The 21,949-nt window shown below is 36.6% G+C and overlaps 1 protein-coding gene across 3 annotated transcripts in view; it reads left to right on the top strand.

The window, feature by feature from the left end:
- Window positions 1–21,949, top strand: part of LOC106111412 — a 56,695-nt gene that overhangs the window by 14,931 nt on the left and 19,815 nt on the right. For 2 of the 3 annotated variants that reach the window (XM_013293492.1, XM_013293491.1), the window contains exons 1-13: window positions 10,183–10,301; window positions 10,599–10,692; window positions 11,121–11,289; window positions 11,699–11,851; window positions 12,169–12,289; window positions 12,756–12,776; window positions 13,087–13,206; window positions 13,620–13,724; window positions 13,855–14,015; window positions 14,605–14,730; window positions 15,054–15,142; window positions 19,915–20,122; window positions 20,922–20,948. In XM_013293492.1, coding sequence (XP_013148946.1) covers window positions 10,246–10,301; window positions 10,599–10,692; window positions 11,121–11,289; window positions 11,699–11,851; window positions 12,169–12,289; window positions 12,756–12,776; window positions 13,087–13,206; window positions 13,620–13,724; window positions 13,855–14,015; window positions 14,605–14,730; window positions 15,054–15,142; window positions 19,915–20,122; window positions 20,922–20,948 — 1,450 coding nt within the window. In that variant the 5' untranslated portion in view covers window positions 10,183–10,245. Of the gene's footprint in view, window positions 1–1,817; window positions 1,998–3,434; window positions 3,552–4,063; window positions 4,220–4,751; window positions 4,918–5,297; window positions 5,459–5,619; window positions 5,790–6,054; window positions 6,162–6,479; window positions 6,641–7,117; window positions 7,322–7,655; window positions 7,755–8,035; window positions 8,174–8,709; window positions 8,857–9,420; window positions 9,565–10,179; window positions 10,302–10,598; window positions 10,693–11,120; window positions 11,290–11,698; window positions 11,852–12,168; window positions 12,290–12,755; window positions 12,777–13,086; window positions 13,207–13,619; window positions 13,725–13,854; window positions 14,016–14,604; window positions 14,731–15,053; window positions 15,143–19,914; window positions 20,123–20,921; window positions 20,949–21,949 lie in introns of those variants that run through there. The other variant, XM_013293493.1, reaches the window with a different exon arrangement.

Genomic DNA, 21,949 nt, shown 5'->3' with positions numbered 1-21,949 from the left:
AAGGAGATATACTATTACTATTTTTGGGAAAATTCCCCTAACGGATGAAAGTAAAATTTAATATGCAGTAGACCTGTATAAGGCTGTTTTTTTTATTAAATATAGCGTCAAATAGTATATGAACATTAAAATAGTAACCACTTTTATCTATACTAATACAACAAAGAGTAATACGCACTACTTTATGGCATACGATGTCGACAATCACGTCATATTTTTGAATAATTATTTTTTTAACAAAATGCCCTACACTTACGACACGCTTTAGGCTATATATTTTCATGCCGTTTAACTTAGGGGGTAAATATTTTTGATAAAAACCCTTATGTAGGAAAGAGACCATAAGTTGCTGCCAACATCAAGGAAGTAAGATTGCCAAGGTTTGTCAGGTCATGCCATTTTGACATTTATTGTTGATTATTTGATAAATGCAAACAATGAAATAAAATGTTCATAATTTCATGCGGATGAAACCGCACGGGAACAGTTAGTAGTAAATAAATTGGGAAAAAATCCTTCATGCGGGGAAGGAGCCATAAACTACAAGCTGCCAACATTAAGGAAGCAAGGTTATTATGATAACATTTTGACATTTGTCAATTGAGAATTAAACAAATGTAAAAAAAATGAAGTTTTTATTTCATGCGGATGAAACACGGTAACAGCTAGTAGTGTAGTAAACGACACGTTATGTGACAGAATCTTTTATCGTACTTTGAAAGGCTTAAGCTTTACATAGTTTTTTTTAATATGCGCAAATAGGTGATTGCAGACATAGCTGCAGTATGCCGTGCCTGTTGTCGCGTGGCAAACTATCGTTCACTGAACTGAAAGCTTTCGTACACGATAAAATGTCCCTTATTACTAGGCTGTTAGACTCCTATATCGCGTGCACAATTTGATTATATTTCAAATTAATAGAGTAATAAAAACTGAAATTACATATAATTGCTTTTGGCAATCTAGACCTAAAAATATACCCCTAATGTGTCATGCCACCGTATGGTTGGGAACTTCGTTACTTTTAGACCTACCTATTAGGTAGTTCAAGAACTCTCGGTAACAATATGCCAGTGTTATTGCTCATATAGATTTACTATTTCGTAAGAGTTATTGTGCGTGATATCTTCAGCCTACTAGTGCGTGTCGAGGCTTTTATTACTAACAAAGGTTGGCCGAGACGAGGTTATTGTTTCACTGACCTTTCATCAATATCAAGGACGTACTGCTTTTTATATAAGCGATCCTTCTAAGATATAACATTCCGTAAAATGAGACGCGTTTTTCCAATAACCATATTTCACAAGTTATGTAAGACTTTTTAACACGTTTACTGTAAGTAAAATCATAATTCTTAATCTGGTGCGGCGGTAGGCCAGAATGCGCCCCCAATAATGTTTTTGCCAGTGCGTGGCAGGCCTTTTTAGACCAGTACTAGTATTAGATTAAATTAGTTCCGTCCTCGGCGGTATTTTCAAACCAATACGACTTAGGGTTCTTCAAGAAGCGAGCCTATTATTTCCTCAGAGGCCGGCAACGCATCTGTGGTTCCTTTGGTGTTACGGATGTCCATGGGCGTCATGACCACCTCGGTGATCGCGCCGCTCGATTGCCCCCCTTTTGTTTTTAAAATAAATCGCTATTTTAATTGTGGAAATTAATGTACACATTTTATGTAATGTAATGTATACGCCTGAATTAATTATCTCTCGCACTAGCGAGAGTGACATAGTTATCTTCATCGTTAGTTTAAGTACCGCGTCAGGTCCATATCGGCCTGTTAAGCAGTGAACATGATAAATTATTAATTTTAACAGAATGGCCTCAATGCAATTCACCTAGCTTCGAAGGACGGACATGTGGAAGTTGTCCGCGAATTGCTGCAGCGTGGCGCTGCCATCGATGCGGCGACTAAGAAGGGAAACACCGCTCTGCATATCGCTTCTCTGGCTGGACAGGAGACTGTGGTCAAGCTGTTGGTGCAGAATGGTGCCCAGGTATGTAAACATCAGTCGAAGTTTTTCTACTGCTGAACATAGACCTCTTCCATCGATTGCCACTATCCAGTTTACCCGAGTGATCTTAACCAATATTTGTCCATCTGATCGGTTGCGGGAGGCCTACTCTGTGACATCATAATTAAGAGAAAATCCCCAAAACAGATTGAATTAACTAAAGCGACAACTAAAGGTAAAACTGTAAAACACTGAAGAACTGCAAAAAAAAAAGATACAGGAAAAGAACAGCCTTTTAGAGGTGGTAAAGGAGAGAGGTCGTGACTCTTAAGAACAAGGAAACGATGCGAGTGAGAAAGAAAGAGAATGAGAGGATTAATAAAACTTTTTTTGCGTGCTTTTGTAGCAATATCTAAACTTTATGTGTACATTTTAGCCTTTTAGAATGTGCTATCCATCTCAGATATTTCGGTTCTTTACTTAATTAATGAACATGTTATGAACATGAACATGTGGCTCATTTGTTCATAAATTCCTACGATTTTATAACGTAGTTCGGTTGACTGCGATATTAAAAGCAAAATGTGTTTTTTGTGATACATGCCAAAGCACTTTCTAAATTAGCCGCGGATTTATTTTTTTATTTGCTATATTTGCGAACAAAACATTTCATAACCATATAAATTGGAAGAAACATAATCAAGATGAAGTCATAAAAAAATCCATGAACAATAAATGTGTCGTTAAAATATCAACAACACACGTATTTGTATTGAAAATAAAAAGTGGGTAGTAACATAAATCGAAAAAACTTAATGATCCATCAATTTTATGCGCAAAGCAAATCGCTTCCGAGAATAAAAATGTCGACGGAATCATCATTTACATCGATCGGCCGACCTCGGGTCAATGACCGCGTGGAACACTGCAAAATGGTTAATTGCTTGATTAAATTTTGCGACAAACGTTATTTTCAGTTTTCATATATTTTACTTAAATTTCTCATGAATCGATATTGTTTAATTCTTTTATTTTTTTTGTTATTCATTTCCATTCAGAGCTCGGAGTCTACCCTAAATTAAGGTTGACTAGGCCATAGTCAACCATGTTGGCTCATTGCGGATCGAATTAATACATCTTTAAATTTTTACGCCGATATGTCCAGACATTACGATGTTTTCGTTCACCGCAACCATTCTAATTAATCATCAGGATTTTGGACTTAATTGTATTGGTTTTTAAATTGGTTTTTGCTTGTATCACGTTATACAATTATATCTTTATGACGGTATTTTTACAAAATCATAAGTTTTCATTGTTACGAAAAAAAGACATCCTTTTCATCATGCATTTAAATAATTCAACAGAACGTAAACATTGTGTTTGCAAAGCTTTAGTAGACAAAGGTTTTTAAAACAAGACATCCTTTGTCTTCCCTACAGCGTGTTGCAGTAACTACTAACCTATATCTTGTTCTAGGTCAACATCCAATCTCAGAATGGATTCACGCCTTTGTACATGGCTGCGCAAGAGAATCACGATGGCGTTGTCAAGTTTTTACTAGCAAATGGAGCTAACCAGAGTCTCGCCACAGAGGTAATATACTTACTTAATAACCCTCGATTCCATTTGAGTGGAATTAAAAAAAAAACAGTAGCCTGCATCTCCTAGACTATGTTCTATATTTGTACGAAATTCTACCAAGTTTCATCGAGATCTGTTCAGCTTTTTAGGTTATAAACTGGAACTAACATCTATTTAAACTTTCATAATATTATTACCAAGACTACTAAAGCATTCATCATCCACTTGCCCTCATCCCTTACGGAGGGTCGACACATCCATCGCATACGCATCTCAGCCACATGCAATCTTCTTTCATCCGCACTTTGGTGGCCCAACATTCAGATCCATACTAAAGCATTGTCATGATGTAAACCAACCTCTTTACATTTTAACTTGACGAATTACTCATTCAAAGAAAAGTATCAAGAAGAGTTTACTTTCAAATTCAACAGCAAAATTTTCACCGTCCACATATATAGCTTTTGCTTTCTGATTTAAAAAAAAAAAACAATACTGTATAATAAAATCCAATGTGTCACCAGGATGGGTTTACTCCCCTGGCGGTGGCGATGCAGCAGGGGCATGAGAAGGTGGTAGCTGTACTTCTAGAGGCGGACACGCGCGGCCGCGTGCGTCTGCCCGCGCTGCACATCGCAGCTAAGAAGGATGATGTCAAAGCTGCCAATTTGTTACTGGAGGTAAGATAAAACGGAGGAGAAAGACGAACGAGTGGAAGTAACCATAAAATCTTTAACAGTGGTAGAGCATGCTTTAACAACTTCCCATGAATGGGTTAACGTCATAGTCACGGTGCAATCACGACTAAAAGAAGCCAGGCGTGAAGTGGGAGCAATTCCGCGTACACTATGATGAGTATGCATACTGAAGGCCTAATTTAAGTCCCTTTCTCTCTCCAGCTTTTTTTATAATAAAAGGATAGGATAGGAAAGTGGATTTGATAATGTAGGAGATACATAGGAAGGGGACATAGACTTTTAATGTGCATCTCCTCCTCCTTTGATTAAAGGTAGGTAACGCGTCTGCAATTGCAGATGCTAGTTCAAGTGTACTCGTGCCAGTTAGTTACTTTATGATAAAAAAAATCCTCAATCTACTAAACCCCTTATAAAAGATTCAACTAGTCTCTGTGATTAACTCAGTCATCCTTATTTGCATAATTTAGTAACTATTTCCAATTTCACAATAGTATAATATGTCTGTTATTCCTAGAATGAACACAACCCGGATGTAACTTCGAAGTCAGGCTTTACGCCGCTGCATATCGCGGCGCACTACGGCAACGAGTCTGTGGCGCGTCTACTCCTGGCTAAGGGAGCCGATGTCAACTGTGCCGCTAAACATAACATCTGCCCCCTGCACGTTGCTGCTAAATGGGGTAAGGATAATATACTGAAAATTGCTACATTTTTTATCAAGTATTGTCTAATAATAATAAGACCTGATTACCTGGTCTTCTATTTTATTTAGAGGAAATATTTGTATTTTTATATATAGAAATAAGTAAAAAACTACTGAGCCGATTCAAAAAAATCTTTCACCATTAGAAAACTACGTTATCGCTGAGTAACACCGGCTAAGTTACATAATAATTTAACGAAGGAAATTTTGCACATATAAGAAAAGCTATTTTGCAATCTTCTCTTTCTATATGCTGGTCTACTTCTTGATTTTATGTAACCATTTCTACTTCTGTACTTCTGTACTTCCCATGTAGTCTTACCTTGGCCTATTAAGGGACTATGTTATGGTATTTAGGCAAAGAGAACATGGTGTCGTTACTGTGTGACAACGGAGCCAACGTGGAAGCACGCACGAGGGATGGCCTGACTCCGTTGCACTGCGCCGCGCGCTCGGGACATGAGCGAGTCGCAGAGACCCTGCTTGATAGGGGCGCGCCCATCACTAGCAAGAGCAAGGTAAAGTTATCTTTTCCCTTATACGAGATTAAGAGGAAATTATATGTATCAAGGAAGTAAGGATGAAAACTTGAGAGGTTAGTAACAGAAAATTCAATCAAAATCTGTACAGCAGTTAAATTCCAACTGTAAGACGTTATGAATAAAGTTGAATTTCCCAGAACGGTCTCGCTCCCCTGCACATGGCGGCGCAAGGAGACCACGCGGAGGCAGCGCGCGTGCTGCTCTCCCGGCGCGCTCCCGTCGATGACGTCACAGTGGACTACCTCACCGCGCTGCACGTCGCCGCCCACTGCGGACACGCTAAAGTTGCCAAACTCCTACTAGACAGGTAACGTGAGACTACACTACTAATATCTATATTATTGTTATAAAGAAGAATTGTTTGTATTTTTGTATGTATTGAAATAACTCAAAAACTACTGGGCCGTTTTGAAAAATTCTTTCACCGTTACAAAGGTAATTTATCTGTGAGTAACATAGGCTAAATTTTTCACGCAGACGAAGTTGAGAGAAACAGCTAGTACTTGTATTTAATTGTCTCCGTTTTTATTGCGTTGGCAATGTTTTTTTATAACTATTTTCTATATGTACAGAAACGCAGATGCAAACGCGAGAGCTCTGAACGGATTCACGCCGTTACACATAGCTTGCAAAAAGAACAGAATTAAGGTCGTGGAATTACTCCTTAAGTATGGAGCAAGTAAGTATAAAAATACTTCTATAAATTATGATAAAAAAGTAGACTATTAAATATTGCATTCAGAATCATCAAACGGCAGATTTAGTATGAGAGAAAGGAAATAAAAATAAGTATGTTCAAAATCTATACTAATATTATAAAGTGGAGAGAATTGTATTTTAGAAATAACTCAAAAACTACTGGGGCGATTTCAACAATTCTTTCATTATTAAAAAGATACGTTATCAGTGAGTTACATAAAACAAAGACTATATTTTTTATTTTTTTATTTTACATACATAGACGAAGATCAGAGCAACATTTTATCCTAATCCTCAGGTATCCAAGCGACCACGGAGTCAGGGTTGACTCCGCTGCACGTGGCCGCGTTCATGGGCTGCATGAACATTGTGATCTACCTGCTGCAGCATGAGGCCAACCCTGACGTGCCCACAGTCAGGGGAGAGACGCCTCTGCATCTAGCAGCACGGGCCAATCAGGTAACATACTTCTTAAATATTGCTTCTATCAAAAGATAAATAGCTAATGTTTATACCAATCTCATTGGGGAGTAAATGATATTTATTGATGCAGTTTTTCGATCATCATTGCGAGAAGTCTTTTATTGTGTTGTTAATGTCGTCAATTTTGAAAATAGTCATAATGATTAATATTAGACTAACCGTAAGGAAATCGATAAGAAGATAGTTTCACAATTCAGTCGACTTCTTTCAAGCTGCTAAACTGCTATTCTGTTGTATACTAGACTATCGGTTATATAAAAAATGAAAGATTTGTATTTTTGTATGTATTGATATAACTCAAAAACTACTGGGAAAATTTCAAAAATTCTTTCTCCATTAGTAAGGTAGTTTATCTGTGTATATATCTTTTACTGTTTTTAATTTCACGGGGACAATATCGCGAGTAATAGATGGTATCTATATTATATGTAAACTGATGTATGTGTTATTTAGACGGATATAATCCGCATCCTGCTCCGCAACGGCGCGGCTGTGGAGGCGAAGGCGCGTGAGCGCCAGACGCCGCTGCACATCGCCTCGCGGCTCGGCAACGTGGACATCGCGGTGTTGCTGCTGCAGCACGGCGCGGATGTGCGCGCCCTCACCGCAGACCACTACAACGCGCTGCACATCGCCGCCAAGCAGCATAATCATGATGTAAGACTCTTCGCCACATATTTATTTTATCTCTGTCACTCTTACATCTCTCCTACCTTATCCTTCTCCCAAACAGTGCACACCAAGTTTTCGTCCTTCAAATAACTATCATCCGTCCTCTCAGTCATCATCCCTTGGTCATGTTACCTTTAACGCAATCCGTGCATCTCTTTCTAGGTCTACTTTTGTCCGTCACTCTTTGTAAAGTGTTTACTGTGAGTTGTAAAATAGAATATTGATGACTAAGTTAAGCGTCTATGTTAAGAGACCTCTGTCTCGATGACTCAATTGTGATAGTAATTGACTTATTAATAATTAATGACTTTTTCTTTAGGTTGCCGCGGCTTTGATCGAGCACAACGCACCTCTAACAGCGACTACAAAGAAAGGCTTCACTGCTCTCCATCTAGCTGCTAAATATGGAAACTTAAAGGTACATTTTACAATATTTTAGATCTTGATAAAATAGAAGTATTGAATACTAGAATTCGTATTGAACTACTTGAGCCTTTTGACCAGGACTCCGTCCACGTGTAATTAAAAAAAACAAAAGCTGTTATAGTAGCCAGTGTGTCTTTACAAAGGATGTTCTACACCTGTGCCAACTTTCATCCAGATCTGTTAAGCCGTTTAGGCTAAAAACTCTCACAAACATCCATCTAAACTTTCGCATTTATAATATTAACTGGTGTAATTGATCTGTTTGTTACGAAGGTCGCCAATCTTCTGCTGGCACACGGCGCGTCGCCCGACCAGGCGGGTAAAAACGGCATGACGCCGCTGCACGTCGCTGCGCAATACGACCAGCAGGCGGTCGCCACCACACTATTGGAGAAGGGCGCTGATGCCAAGGTAACAAGCAACCCGTATCTCCTTTCAGCAAAGTTAACAAATAATTTGATTAATCGAATCTGAATATTCAATGAATGATGATTCCTTTACTAATTCCTTTAACTGTTACACCAATCTTGTACTATTTTTTATATAATAACGTGGCAAATAAGCAAACAGCCATCTGAATCCACTGAAATGGCGAAGTGACTGCACATAGACATTCGCAATTGCAGACGCGTTGCTTACCCTTAGTCGTCGGAAGAGGAGAAGCACAAAGAGGATATTTCCCCTTCCTATGCGTCTCCTCCGCCGTCAAATCCACTTTACTTTCCCATCCTTTGATCTTAAGAAAAAGATGGAAAGGAAAAGAGACTAAAATTAGGACTCCGGCAACACACTAATCCGACTGCACGCGGAATTGCTCCAACTTCACGTCTGTCTTCTGTATTGTCGTGGTATTTCTCCAGGGAGCTAGCTCTGTAGTGCGAAGCGGGCTCTGCCACTGTTAAAATTATTGTCATTTATTATTAAGTATGCTCCGTGTATTGTCACAGGCAGTAGCAAAGAACGGTCACACGCCGCTGCACATCGCGTCCCGCAAGAACCAGATGGAGACTGCGGCCACGCTGCTGGAGTACGGCGCGCTCACCAACGCTGAATCTAAAGCTGGGTTTACACCGCTGCATCTTGCAGCTCAACAAGTGAGTGGTACAAAGATGTTTTTATTGTTAAGGAGATACAACCAAGCGAGAACCAAAGTAATTCAATTGATTCAGAAAAAAATAACTATTTGGATACCAATAAGTTTTGCAAATTAAGGAATAATAATAAAAAGACACTAGCCATGAAGCACTAACCCTTTTCTTGTACAGATACATTATAAGCTTTGTATTGATTCTTGTTCCGCTTCTCGTTCAAAAGGTTCAATCGATTGTAGTTTTCAAGGTAGACCCAGCTTCCCTAAATATACATTGGCAAGGGGCAAAAGTAGTCAAGTTATTTTTCGACAACTTATTTAATTGATACTGTCGCTTTAAACTCAGAGCAACACTTCTCGTCAAGACCCAGGTTGCGCGCCAATCTATCTATACTTCTAGTGACATTGACAGCTGTCAGCTAGGGACGTGACGTTTGTGCCGATAATCTAGAGTTGCGCCAATTCGACACGGTACGGTACTAAATTTGTTCCTAACATTATGGAAAGAGGATAAAGATAATGGTTTGGTTTATAAGAATGTTGTTAAAAGTAATGATAATTTGTCCAGGGTCACACGGAGATGTGTGCGTTATTGCTGGAGCATGGAGCGGAGGTGGACCAGCAGGCTAAGAACGGTCTGGCAGCCATACACCTCGCCGCGCAGGAGGACCGCGTGCCGGTGGCACAGCTGCTGCTCAAGAATGGAGGACAGGTTTATTTCACGTTTTGAAGTAATCTAGAAACATAGTAATGTTGATAAAAGAACAATCGGAAAAGGAAAATAATGACTTCTTGTTAAAAGTCTATACTATTGGATTATCACAAAGATAATCTTAGTAATATTATAAACTAGCTTTTGCTCGCGACTCTGTTTGCGTGAGATTCTTATCCTATGTTCTTATGTATCTTAGCCTATGTTCTTCCAGACTATCCTCTACATCCATGCCAAATTTCATCGAAATCCGTTCAACCATTTAGGCTACAAACTTTAACAAACATCCATCCATTCATCTAAACTTGTACATTTATAATATTAGTTACATGCGAAAGTTTAGATGGATGGATAGACGTTTGTTGGACTTTGTAGCCTGAGCGGTTAAACGGATTTCGATGAAGTTTGGTACAGATGTAGAAACATAGTATGGAAGAACACATAGGCACTTTTGTTTCTTTTTTATTTCTACGCGGACAGAATTTTATGCGAAAGCATATAAATGTATTTTTCATCAATATTTATGATAACAAAATAATTTATTATTTCGTCGATTCTTCTAACCTTAATCATGAAAAATCTTTACTTTCTTTACATGTAGATTCCCTTTTTCAGGTGGATATATGCACTAAGGGCGGGTACACACCGCTGCACATCGCCAGTCACTACGGCCAGGCTAACATGGTGCGATATCTGCTAGAGAACGGCACCTCTGTTAAAGCTCAGACCAATCATGGGTAAGTTACATTGTGTTTTGTTTAAATAATCTACCGTTTTGTCATTTCGACATTTAGATTTTTCTATAGTTACATATATTGAAATAACTCAAAAACTACTGGGCCGATTTCAAATATTCTTTCAAAATTAAAAAGCTATGTAATCGTTGAGTAACATAGGCTATGTTTGTAAATTTCACGTGGATTAAGTCGCGAGCAACAGCTAGTCAACAATAAATTCAGAAATTTTTAAACACTGACATATATCTTATTTATTTTTTAATGATATTTTAAATGAATGAATGAACTTTGTTACAGTTACACTGCGCTGCACCACGCCGCTCAACAAGGTCACATCAACATCGTTAACATCCTACTGGAACACAAAGCTGATCCGAACGCTATCACAGTCGTATGTATAGTTTGAGTATAGTTTGGCATTTTATTTGCAACGAGCTACACATTAATACTAGCTGTTCCCGTGCGGCTTCATCCGCATAAAATTATGAAAACTTTATTTTATTGTTTACATTTGTCAATTTCTCAATTGCAAATGTCAAAATTACAGTTACCAAAATAACCATCCTTAATGTTGGCAGCTTGTAGTTTAGTCCCTTTCCCACATGAAGGATTTTTTTAAACATAGTTGACTCTTGAATCATTTTTCACATAATCTCATTAACGCTACCTGTTGTCCGGTTGTGAAGAACACAAACAAAACACTGAGAAGCGTCTCGGCGTATCAAGTTTGACGATATTACCGTTCAAAGAAGTTACCGGTAAAAATATGTTGTTCCTTACATCTAGTCTATATATTTCTTAAATGTCTGATCCTACCAGAATGGTCAAACTCCATTGGACATAGCGTCTAAGCTGGGCTACGTGACAGTGATGGAGACGCTCAAGGAAGTGTCGGACCCCTCCATCAGCGCGGCTTCGCAGGAGAAGTACAAAGTGGTCGCGCCGGAGACTATGCTGGAGACATTCATGTCGGACTCGGAAGAAGAAGGTATGTTGTTAATAACAAAAGAGAAAAATAATAAAAGAAGATAGAATTTCATGTACCATTAAAAGTTTTATTTTCAAGGAGCTTGAGAGAATGAATTTTCAAACATTGGATAGTGGGAATATCGAATTACCAAATAGTTCAGATACCTTAAGAATGGGCGCCCACCTTTGACTAAACTATCGCACAACTGTTATGAGATTGTCGATTGTTTCGCAGCTCATTCAACTGTTTAGTTGCACAACTAATAATTATAAGCTCACAGGAATCAAAGCCAGACTAAACAGTGCGATAGTTCAAGGTGTGCTCTCTAAAGGTTTCATGTCACATCGTTCTGTTTTCAAAAATCTTGATAGAATTTTCAAAGGATAGTATGATCGTATTGTATCTGTAACTATTTATATTTTTCTAGGAGAAGATACTATTCTGAACGACCAGCCATACCGCTACCTGACGGCGGATGATATGAAGTCACTGGGAGACGACTCCTTGCCTATTGACGTCACCAAAGACGAGAGAACAGAATCCGCTATGAGCCATAAGAATATTATGGAGATATCTCAAGGTATAACTTACTTGTTCATATATTCATGACTTCGCATTACGTGCACAATAATTTTCCATTCTTTTCACCCCCTAAAAAAGCATGAAAACTTATAGTCTATAGCATTCCAAAAATGTTTGGCTTTTAATAAAAAAATGGATTGTTTTCAAATATGCTATATGATTGCTGACATAACAAAGATGAGTATTTTGGCTCCTGCAGCACAGAAGAACCTAGCCCAGGAGCCAAGGCTCTCATGAAGTAATAAGGCATTCATTTATTTATTCGCTTTTTCATGTTACTATAGATGTTGATCGTTGGTCTTTGTACAATTCCAGGATCAGTGAACGGCATCCCGTACCAGCCGCAGCAGGAGGTGGTGGTGAAGAGTATCAGCCGCTACAGCACCGCGCAGGCCCCCAAGGGATACTGCTACAACGTTGACCCCACGCAGCCTAAGTCAGTAATGGTTCTGGGGCGTGCCAGTGCCCACCGTTAAGACGATTTCATAGTTGGATACAAACGAATTGTTTCATAAATTTTGATACTACTTGACTGTCTAACGGAAAAACATATAGAGATAAATATGAAGAGAGACATAAAATGCGTATAGAGAAATTATTATACTAAACTATATTACTTCTTACTTATTATTAATTCGAAAGAGTAGAGATAGATGGACGGACGGATATTTGTCAAAGTATGTAGAATAAACTGCAGAACGATTGTCGATGGAATTTGGCGTAGATGTAGATCATAGGCTGAACACATATGCTACTTAATGTTTTTTTAATCCCACGCGGACGTAGTCCCCGACGAAAGCTAGTTTATTCATAAATATAAATTATGGCATAACATTTCAGATTTTTCAATAATTTTAATCAAAAACTTCATGTGCATGCTGTCTGGGATCATAAAATAACAGGAAGAAACTACAATGGAAGAAGTAAGTAATTTACAATCTAAGTCGAAATATTATTTATCATTCACCCTTTAATAATATAAAGAGGAAAGATTTGTATTTATGCACGTATTTAAATAACTCAAAAACTACTAAGACGGCTTAAAAAATTATTTCAGTATTTATAACTATTTTTATTAAATTCCGTGTGGACAAAATCGCAAGTAACGGCTGGTCTTTTATAAATTCTGTGAATTTTACTAATGTACCATATTCTTAAAATAAATAAGGTTCTAATTTGTGTGTCTTTTTGTCAATAATGCGTGTAAGTTTCTTAATATTGTGTTATTGTCAGTTTCCTGGTGTCGTTCCTGGTGGACGCGCGCGGTGGTGCGATGCGCGGCTGCCGCGGCGGCGGTGTGCGCGTCATAGTGCCGCCGCTCTCCGCACAACAACCGACCAGGATCACCTGCAGGTAATGTTATTGTTAACTAACAACGCTAAAGTGCTCTCAAAATGTATGGTGATTACCGATTTCCTATTACATACTATGTTGTTATTTTCAAATATCCTCGAGTCTAAGGCAGACAAAACACTATTGGCTTTTCCTTCGCAGAAGACTATTTGGTCCTCGTAGCTTAATCCGAGCTGCTATAAAATTTGAATCTTACAATACCTGGAACTATTTTCTTAGTGCTGTGGAAGATATTTTGTTAAGAAATTCTTAAAGTGTTTTCGGCAGACTTTAGGTGCGATGTAACATAAGGAAAATTTGAATTCGGTTACAGTTACTATAAAAGAACAAGAAACAAAAGTCCTGTTTAAGAGTAGAACCAAATATAAATCTGCCTCATCTATTCCTATGTCTCTACTGTCATTTTGTTGCAGATATCTGAAGCCGTCCCGCATCAACCACATGCCGCCGCTGATGGAGGGCGAGGCGCTCGCTGCGCGCGTGCTTGAGATGGGCCCAATCTCCGCCAAGTTTTTGGGGTAATTTTTAAATTTCTCTCACCATTAGAAAGGTAATTAGTCAGTGAGTAACATAGGCTATTTTTTTACTTTTAACAGTTAGTAAAGGATAATCTAGCTGTATCAAACTTACAATTGTTAATTTATTCAGTCCTGTGATACTGGAAGTGCCACACTACGCGTCTCTCCGCGGAAAAGAGCGTGAGATAGTCATCCTGCGCTCAGACAACGGCACCAGTTGGCGCGAACACAACGCGGATGCTACTGAGGACGTCGTGCAGGACATATTGCATGAAACACTGGAGATTGAAGGTAACCTTGGACTTGATTAACTCATTATATGTATTTTTAAAGGCTTTGGAGACTACCTTAAGTTACGCTATGATAGTCTATCGGACAACTGTTGTGCGATTGTCGATTTTCGATTGTGTCGCAGCCAATTCAACTGTTTAGTTGCACAACTAAAAATTAAAATATGAGTAGTGTGCCCACCTCCATATAAGCTCATAGGATTCAAAGCGAGACTAAACAGTTGTGCGATATTTTAGTCAAAGGTGGTGTGCACGTTGTAAAAAGAAAACTCACGCCGCACTGTGGGTTATAACTTAAGCCCCCATGGACAAGTTCAACTGATGTTTTGAATGTTTTTTTTGGCTTGAATGCGCTTTGTATTAGTGAATACATACATTGTAAGGTAAAATTTGTTTTAATAAGATGTTTATAGCCTTATTAGAATGTTTTTTCTGATAATTTGTATGAAGTCGGCATTAAAATTGGCGTAATCTAAGCTATCTCACGATTGTACTTTATTTCTTTTGAAACAATGTACGACTTAACTATATAGATTTTGGTATACCAAATTATACGAACATCAATGTGTCTTATTGCATTTGTTTTGTAGAAACCAACGACGAGGAGAAAGGCTGGGACGCGCCGCGCATCACTCGCATCCTCACACACGACTTCCCGCAGTACTTTGCTGTCATATCCCGCATCCGACAGGAGGTGCATGCTATTGGACCTGAAGGTAAATAGCTACGGTATTTAGAGGTCCAATGTAAACTGAATTATTTAGTTTATATGTATTTTAATGTTTTTGTTTCGATAAATTAATGAACGGATTTTCCGAACTACGTAACCGTTTAAGGAGAGGTCAACCTAACAATAATGCGTCGCTAGGTAATGACAATATAAATGGAAACTTCAGAAACCCAGAATTAATCTGCATTTATCTTATCGACTGATAGACGCTGTTTCTTATAGTTTAGTAAGAAAAATTACATAAAGGTCTCTTTAATTCCCCATTATCTATTATAATAAATTAATTAAATTAAATGTAAAATGTTCCAGGTGGCATGGTGTCGAGTTCCGTGGTGCCTCAGGTGCAGGCGGTGTTCCCTCAGGGCGCGCTGACCAAGAAGATCAAAGTTGGCCTACAGGTAAACCTGTTCAAACCACGGAAAGGTGTGAAAGATATGAATTTGAAAAAGATAACCGTCAATAATGTGTCTAAAAAGAAACGTTTCTCTTTAATTTGGTAGTATTGTATTTAATTTAAGGTAACTTTGAAGATTTTTTGTCCAATTTATATATAATATTGGCATCTCGTTCATACTCTTTGGAAGAAACGAGACCACATGCTTATGTAAATGTTTTTCAGTGGATTGTGTTGTTTACAATTATATCAATAGTTAATGAATTAATTGATTCGATAATAAAATGCAATTTATAGTACAAAAACATGATGCCAAATTTTCATTTTTAAACAAACACATTCCAAATTAGACTGCTAGAAACCATTTGTAAACTCACTTTAAGTGTGTACTGATTGATGTTACGCGGTGTAACGTAACTTGTAGCACGTACTGACTACCTAAATCGTTACATTACACGCCGTTTTTTTTATAATATAAGGCAAGCAAGCGGCCAGCTAAATCCACCAAAATAGAAAGCGACCGCTGCCCATAAACATCCAATGGCAGATGCATTGCCTACCCTTAATTGATGGAGGAGACGCACATAAAGAGGACATGCGTCTCCTCCATCGTCAATTCCACTTTTCTTTCCCATCCTTTACTCATAAGAATGGGAAAGGGAAAGGGACTAAAATTAGTTCGTAACATCAGTCAGTACACATATACACAATAATTAATATAATTTAAATTTTAAATTTTAAGTTTATTTAATAAGTTTTCAATAATTGCTACAATTAGTATTTTAGTAATCATAGTTTCTTTAAAAGATCTTAGGATATACTTTATAATAAAAGCATAAATTAAAAAAAAAAACAATAACCGAATTTTCAGTATTATAATATTAAATAAACATTCGCTTATAGCTTTTAAAGCAGATTAAATTAACATCAATGAAAAACCAGAATTTAAAGTTTTAAAAATCTTTTGATAAAAAATTTTCATAGTGTGTTTTTGGCAATAACTTTCATCGTGAAATAAGGCATTCTTAAATGTAGTAGTTATTATTTGTATAACAAGCAATAATATTATAAGTAAATTTACACATTTATGTCACCGGCAAAATTGCGTTGGTTTCAAATCAGGCTAGGAATTAACAAGTCATTTATGGAAAGAAAGTTTAATGAAATATCCATGTGAAAATATAAATGTGTGTAATACAATCGTTCGAATCATCGGCGTACAACTTCAGGAAAAATTGCCTTGTTCATTGCAACAATACAAGCTCCGCCTCTTCCTATAAATAACTTATAGATGGCAGTGAGTGCAAAAAAATAATAAAAAGAAACTGGCCGTATACACTATACGACTTTTTTCCGGTCTCAGTTTTCCCGACTGTACAATCGGGGAATTTGTTGGTGTTCCACTATAAAAGCAGCAATCGTTTGAACATTTTGAAACGCGACGCGAAATTCAATACAACGCAGCTTATTAATGTGTCTACGAAAAAGTCGGTTAGTAATATATAGTTTGCACTCACTGCTATCTAAATAACTAGCTGTTCCCATGCGGCTTCATCCGCATGAAATTGTAAAAACTTTACATTATTGTTTACAAGTGACAACGATGGCAATCTTGCTTCTTGATGTTGGCGGCTCGTAGCGTAGCTTTTTCCCACATTAGGGTTTTATCCAATTTATTTTCTCCCTAAGTTTAATAGCGTGAAAATATATAGCATAAAGAGTGACGTAAATGTAGGGGTTTTTACTACATAAATTGTATTCAAAAATAAGCTGTAATTGCTGACATCTTACGCCACAAAGAAGTGTGTTTACGCTTTATTATAATAGTATAGATTATTTAATAGGCGAAGTTTATATTGCAAGGAACAAGGGTTACTTTCTGTGCCGAGAATTTCAGCGATTGTACATTGTTTATTGAGTCTCTAACATATTAAAGCCTAGTCTGATTTAAAACTGAAGTCTACAAGTGATCGGTGACTTAGGTTTTAAAATAAACGTAGTTACCAGTGTGTTAGTATTTTAGATTTTTAATTGTGTATTTTTAAATCAATTTTAAATGGTCCTTTTTATTATTTAGGATATATTTTAAACATTATTTTCGTTTGCAGATTGTCAAATATTTAAGATGAAAAAGTTTCTAATAATTACTACAATTTGGTACTTCATGTAATAAATCAATTGTATTTGTTAGTTTCTGTAAAGTTTTTTTTTTAATTTATGTTATTATATTGTGTTCAGTGTATGGACCTATATTTAAGTAATCAATGTAAGTTAGTTATAAGTTGACTTATGTTAAATATGCGTTACTCCTATAGGGATGATGTCATACCCAATAAATTTTGAATTATCTTAAAATTGCTTAGAATTTCTGTAATTCATTAAAGTCATATATAAATGTGAATTTGTTTTTAATTGAAGTAAATTTGAAAAATATGAAATCACTCGTCAGTTTCTCACACTGCGATAAAACGCGTCAAAGTTTCCTGATAGTCTCTACTTGGTCTTTAGGTTGAGGCATGTTAGTATAAAATTTAAGCTTGTTGATCTAAAAGGTACCGTATTTTTATAGTGTTAAAGTTCGTTTTTGGAGTGACGTATGTTTAAGTATATTTTTAAGATTGATAAATTTATTGGGTAAATATTGTGCTTTGCCTTGTCAATGATGAATGTTTGTTATGCAATTTTGAACTTTATTCCTAAAGACCAAACGTGAGAATTGCATGTATTTTTTTGCTCTGGTGTGTTATGCTTTGGTTTTTTTTATGCGCATGTGTGAGAAATATGTGAGAGTTGTATTGAAAGATTTCCTTGCTTTTCCTGTGATTTCATATGTTCATTTTTGCTTTGCACATCCCCATTATTTTAAACTAATGAGTCATACACATTAGTGTTTTAAATGTTTTTATTTTGGAAAAAAGGGAAACAGTAAAAGGAATTTAAGATAAAAGGTAAGCTTATTTATGTTTTATTTTACTTTTGCACCAACTACCCGCATTCTCACATCGTACACGTTTGGTCTTGATAAGATATTTCTATACTATTATATAATAATAAAGCGTAAACACACACTTCTTTGTTGCCTAAGATGTCAGCAATCACGGCATATTTTCGAATAACTCTTTTTTTAATAAAAAGTCCTACACTTACGTCACGGTTTAGGCTATATATTTTCACGCCGTTAAACTTAGGTGGTAAATATTTTGGATAAAAACCCTAATGTGGGAAAGAGACCATAAGTTGTTGCCAACATCAAAGGAGCAAGGTTGCCATGGTTTTACATCATGTCATGTCATTTTGACATTTGCAATTGATAATTTGACAAATGTGAACGATAAAATTATTTTTTTATGATTTTATGCGGATGAAGTCGCATGGGAACCGCTAGTCAGTTCTCGTGCGACTTCATCCTCATGAAATTATGTCAAATTATCAATTACAAATGTCAAATGACATGACATGGTGACAATCTTGCTTCCTAGATGTTGGCAGCAACTTATGGTCTCTTTCCCACATTAGGGTTTTTATCCAAAATATTTACCCCCTAAGTTTAATGGCGTTAAAGTATATAGGCTAAAGCGTGATGCAAGTGTAGGGTTTTTTTTATTAAAAAAAGAATTATTCAAAAATGTACGGTGATTGCTGACATCTTAGGCAACAAAGAAGTGTGTGTTTACGCTTTATTATAATAGTATAGATAATTGATATTTCTTTTTAGTAACCTTTTTAGTCGAATACAAAGATTTGGTTCAAATTCATTTAAACATTCATCATCGGTAAGAACATTATTTGTTTAACATTTTTAAGCTTAATTTTTTTTTTATGAAATGTAACAGAAGAATCGTAATAACAGTTTTACAGTGCCCGCTTTAACATCTTAGCATGAATGGGCCGGCACGCCCGGTGTAATACCACGACCACACAGAAGACAGATGTGAAATGGAAGCAATTCCGTGTTTCGTCTGATGAGTGTGGTGCCGAAGGCCTAATTTAAGTCCCTTTCTCTTTACCACCCTTTTCTTATAAGGAAAGGTTGGGAAAGGGAAGTGGATTAGACGGTAGAGGAGATGCATAGGAAGGGGAAATATCCTCTTTATGTGCGTCTCCTCCTCCGTCGTATAAGGGTAGGCAACGCATCTGCAATTGCGGATGTCTATGGGCAGCGGTCGCTTCGTCATTTTGGCGGATTCTAGTGGCCGCTTGCTCGTTTGCCACCTTATGTTATAAAAAAAAATAACAAAAGAAGATAACAAGAATAATTAAGACTTTATTAAGAAGAATATACTAATGAATATTATAAATTGAAATTTATTTAAACAAAATCATTTCTACTAGATTTTTATTGCTATATTAAGTTATATCAAATTAATCGTATCTCATATCGACTAAACTATATGTAATTAGCTTAAAAAAGTAGGCCATTGATTTAAAAAGCATAGTGCCTAAAATACAATTTATTATAAACATACATAATAACGCGTAATCTTGGATGAAATTTACAAAGCCCTTATAGTGGATGCACACCTTTGACTAAACTATTGCAACTGTAGTGCGATTGTCGATTGTTTCGCAGCCAATGCAACTGTTTAGTTGAACGACTAATCGAGTTGTGTGCGCATCTTCATACATATGTATCAAAGCGAGTTTTGCGATAGTTTAGTTAAAGTGCGCGTGCTCTTTTACTAAAAGAAATCGTGACACATAGATATCCACCTTAAGTGAACATTGTATTTCGGTAATTTATGTAGTTTTAACATATGATACAAATTTACTCTGCAGGCACAAATCATAGATTCCGAACTAACAGCGAAACTTCTTGGACGAGGAGTGGCAGTATCACCAGTCGTCACCGTAGAACCAAGAAGACGGAAGTTCCATAAAGCTATAACCCTCAGCATGCCAGCGCCTCGTCCTCATACCCAGGGGATGACAAACCAGTACAGCACATCCTCAGCCCCAACTCTTCGACTGCTGTGCTCCATATCAGGTATGCATCCTGCTGTCTTGTATTGCAAATCATTATGGATATTGGAGACGAAAACAATCAGAGAATTAAATTCGCTTCCCACTTTACCGAACAACCAAGCTATTATTTCGTCCCCTTTCGACTAGGGTAGGAAATATACTTCCTCGACTACCGGATGTTTTCTCGATTTCATGTCCAATATCTAAATGGTAATGTAAAGTGTTGCAATGGATTATGGCTTATATTTGCTATCGAGATAGCTTGGCTAAAAGGTAAGTCAGCCTAAAGTAGGAAAAAATCCAGCTTATAATTAGGCTTATATACTTTTTATGTATAACCTATATTCCATTACAACACAATATATAATATAAAATGAAATTCAAAATCAACTCGTTTATATTAAAATTTGAAAAGACATAGGTAGAAGATAGTTTTCAAATATCGATAGTGTAATTATAGATTGAATATATTATAGATAAATAATCTTGTAATAGAACATTTTTTATCTTTTGTAAACTATAGTGTAGTTGACAGAGGTTAACGAATTTAGAAACAAAACATCCCTAAATCTATAGACAAAGGGATTGGCATGTCGATCAGAAAATATAGCGTAGTTAAGCCTGTAAAATGATTTACTAAACGAAACAGAATACACACATGCGCTTTACACCGAAAGCTTGGAGAGCTAGGAGAGCTGGGCGGTATCCCTGTGTGTAATCGTGTCTACATTGTCTTTGTTCTCGTGTGTTTGTGTGTGTTGCACGCTCACCGTGTATGGAACTATATTAATTGCGGCCCACGTATGGACGCTCACCAACAGGGGTTTTTCGCAAACGATCTCTCGAAGGTAAAAAAAATATAGAATTATCCATAAACTTAAAGGCAGGGTTGAACTCGGTTTTAGTTACACGTTAAATATTAATTTTCTTGTTTTAATTTTATTTCACACTTCATTTGTTTTAGATGTTTCAACGCGCTTTTTGTTTTTCGAATGTCATGTCTGAAATAATTTAATGATATTTTTGAATGCTTTTTTTTACCATTTCTCGCTTCTCATACATTCTTTTATGCACGGGCTGGATTTTTTACGCTTTCTACCACAATTACACTGTAACATAAATTCTTGGGACATTTAACGCACTGTGATGCCACTGGTTGGTTAACAACAGACTGATACAATAATTTAGATCAATTGTACTGGCACAATATAAACAAATCTATCACAGAACACTTTCCTTTTAGTTTAGGATGTTATCTGAGATGTCATCGGTACCATCATATCATAATACTGCGACAAGTTCTTTAAAATTCTATTAATTTGCTTGTAATGAAGTTTATTTCCAAAACGGCCTATCAGTTCTAATTTCTTCATATCATCTTTTTTTATTTTACCTTTATCACCGATTGTCAATACTCCAGTTAAATTTCAGTGAATGTCCTTCGAGAGATCTGTTTTTTGGAAAACCAGACCTGCAATTATAATTCGTTTGTATTCATTGTTATGTTCAAAAACAGCACTTACTTTAAGATGATCAGGTAACAGTTACACTATATGCCATATTCCACATTTCTTGTTAGTTAAATTTATATTTGAAAAAAAAATGTTTCTGTTGTGTGATGTCTTTGCTTGTTGTGTTTGCTATAGGCCGTTTTGGAAACATTTGTTGTTTATTTCTTACTTTTGCGATACTTTCAGTTATTTAATTCGATCTGTCCACATTTGTAATATAAAGATTAAAACTGTATGTGTGCAATTCTAACACATTTGTATGTCTACATTTCTGTCTTGAATAAGTATCTTAGTAATTTCCTTGTAAATTAGTTTAATTTGGTTATATTAAAATTTAA

The sequence above is a fragment of the Papilio polytes genome, unplaced genomic scaffold (genome assembly GCF_000836215.1).
Source record: "Papilio polytes unplaced genomic scaffold, Ppol_1.0 DF824169.1, whole genome shotgun sequence".
NCBI classification, from domain to species: domain Eukaryota; kingdom Metazoa; phylum Arthropoda; class Insecta; order Lepidoptera; family Papilionidae; genus Papilio; species Papilio polytes.
This window is presented reverse-complemented; position numbering and strand designations above follow the sequence as displayed.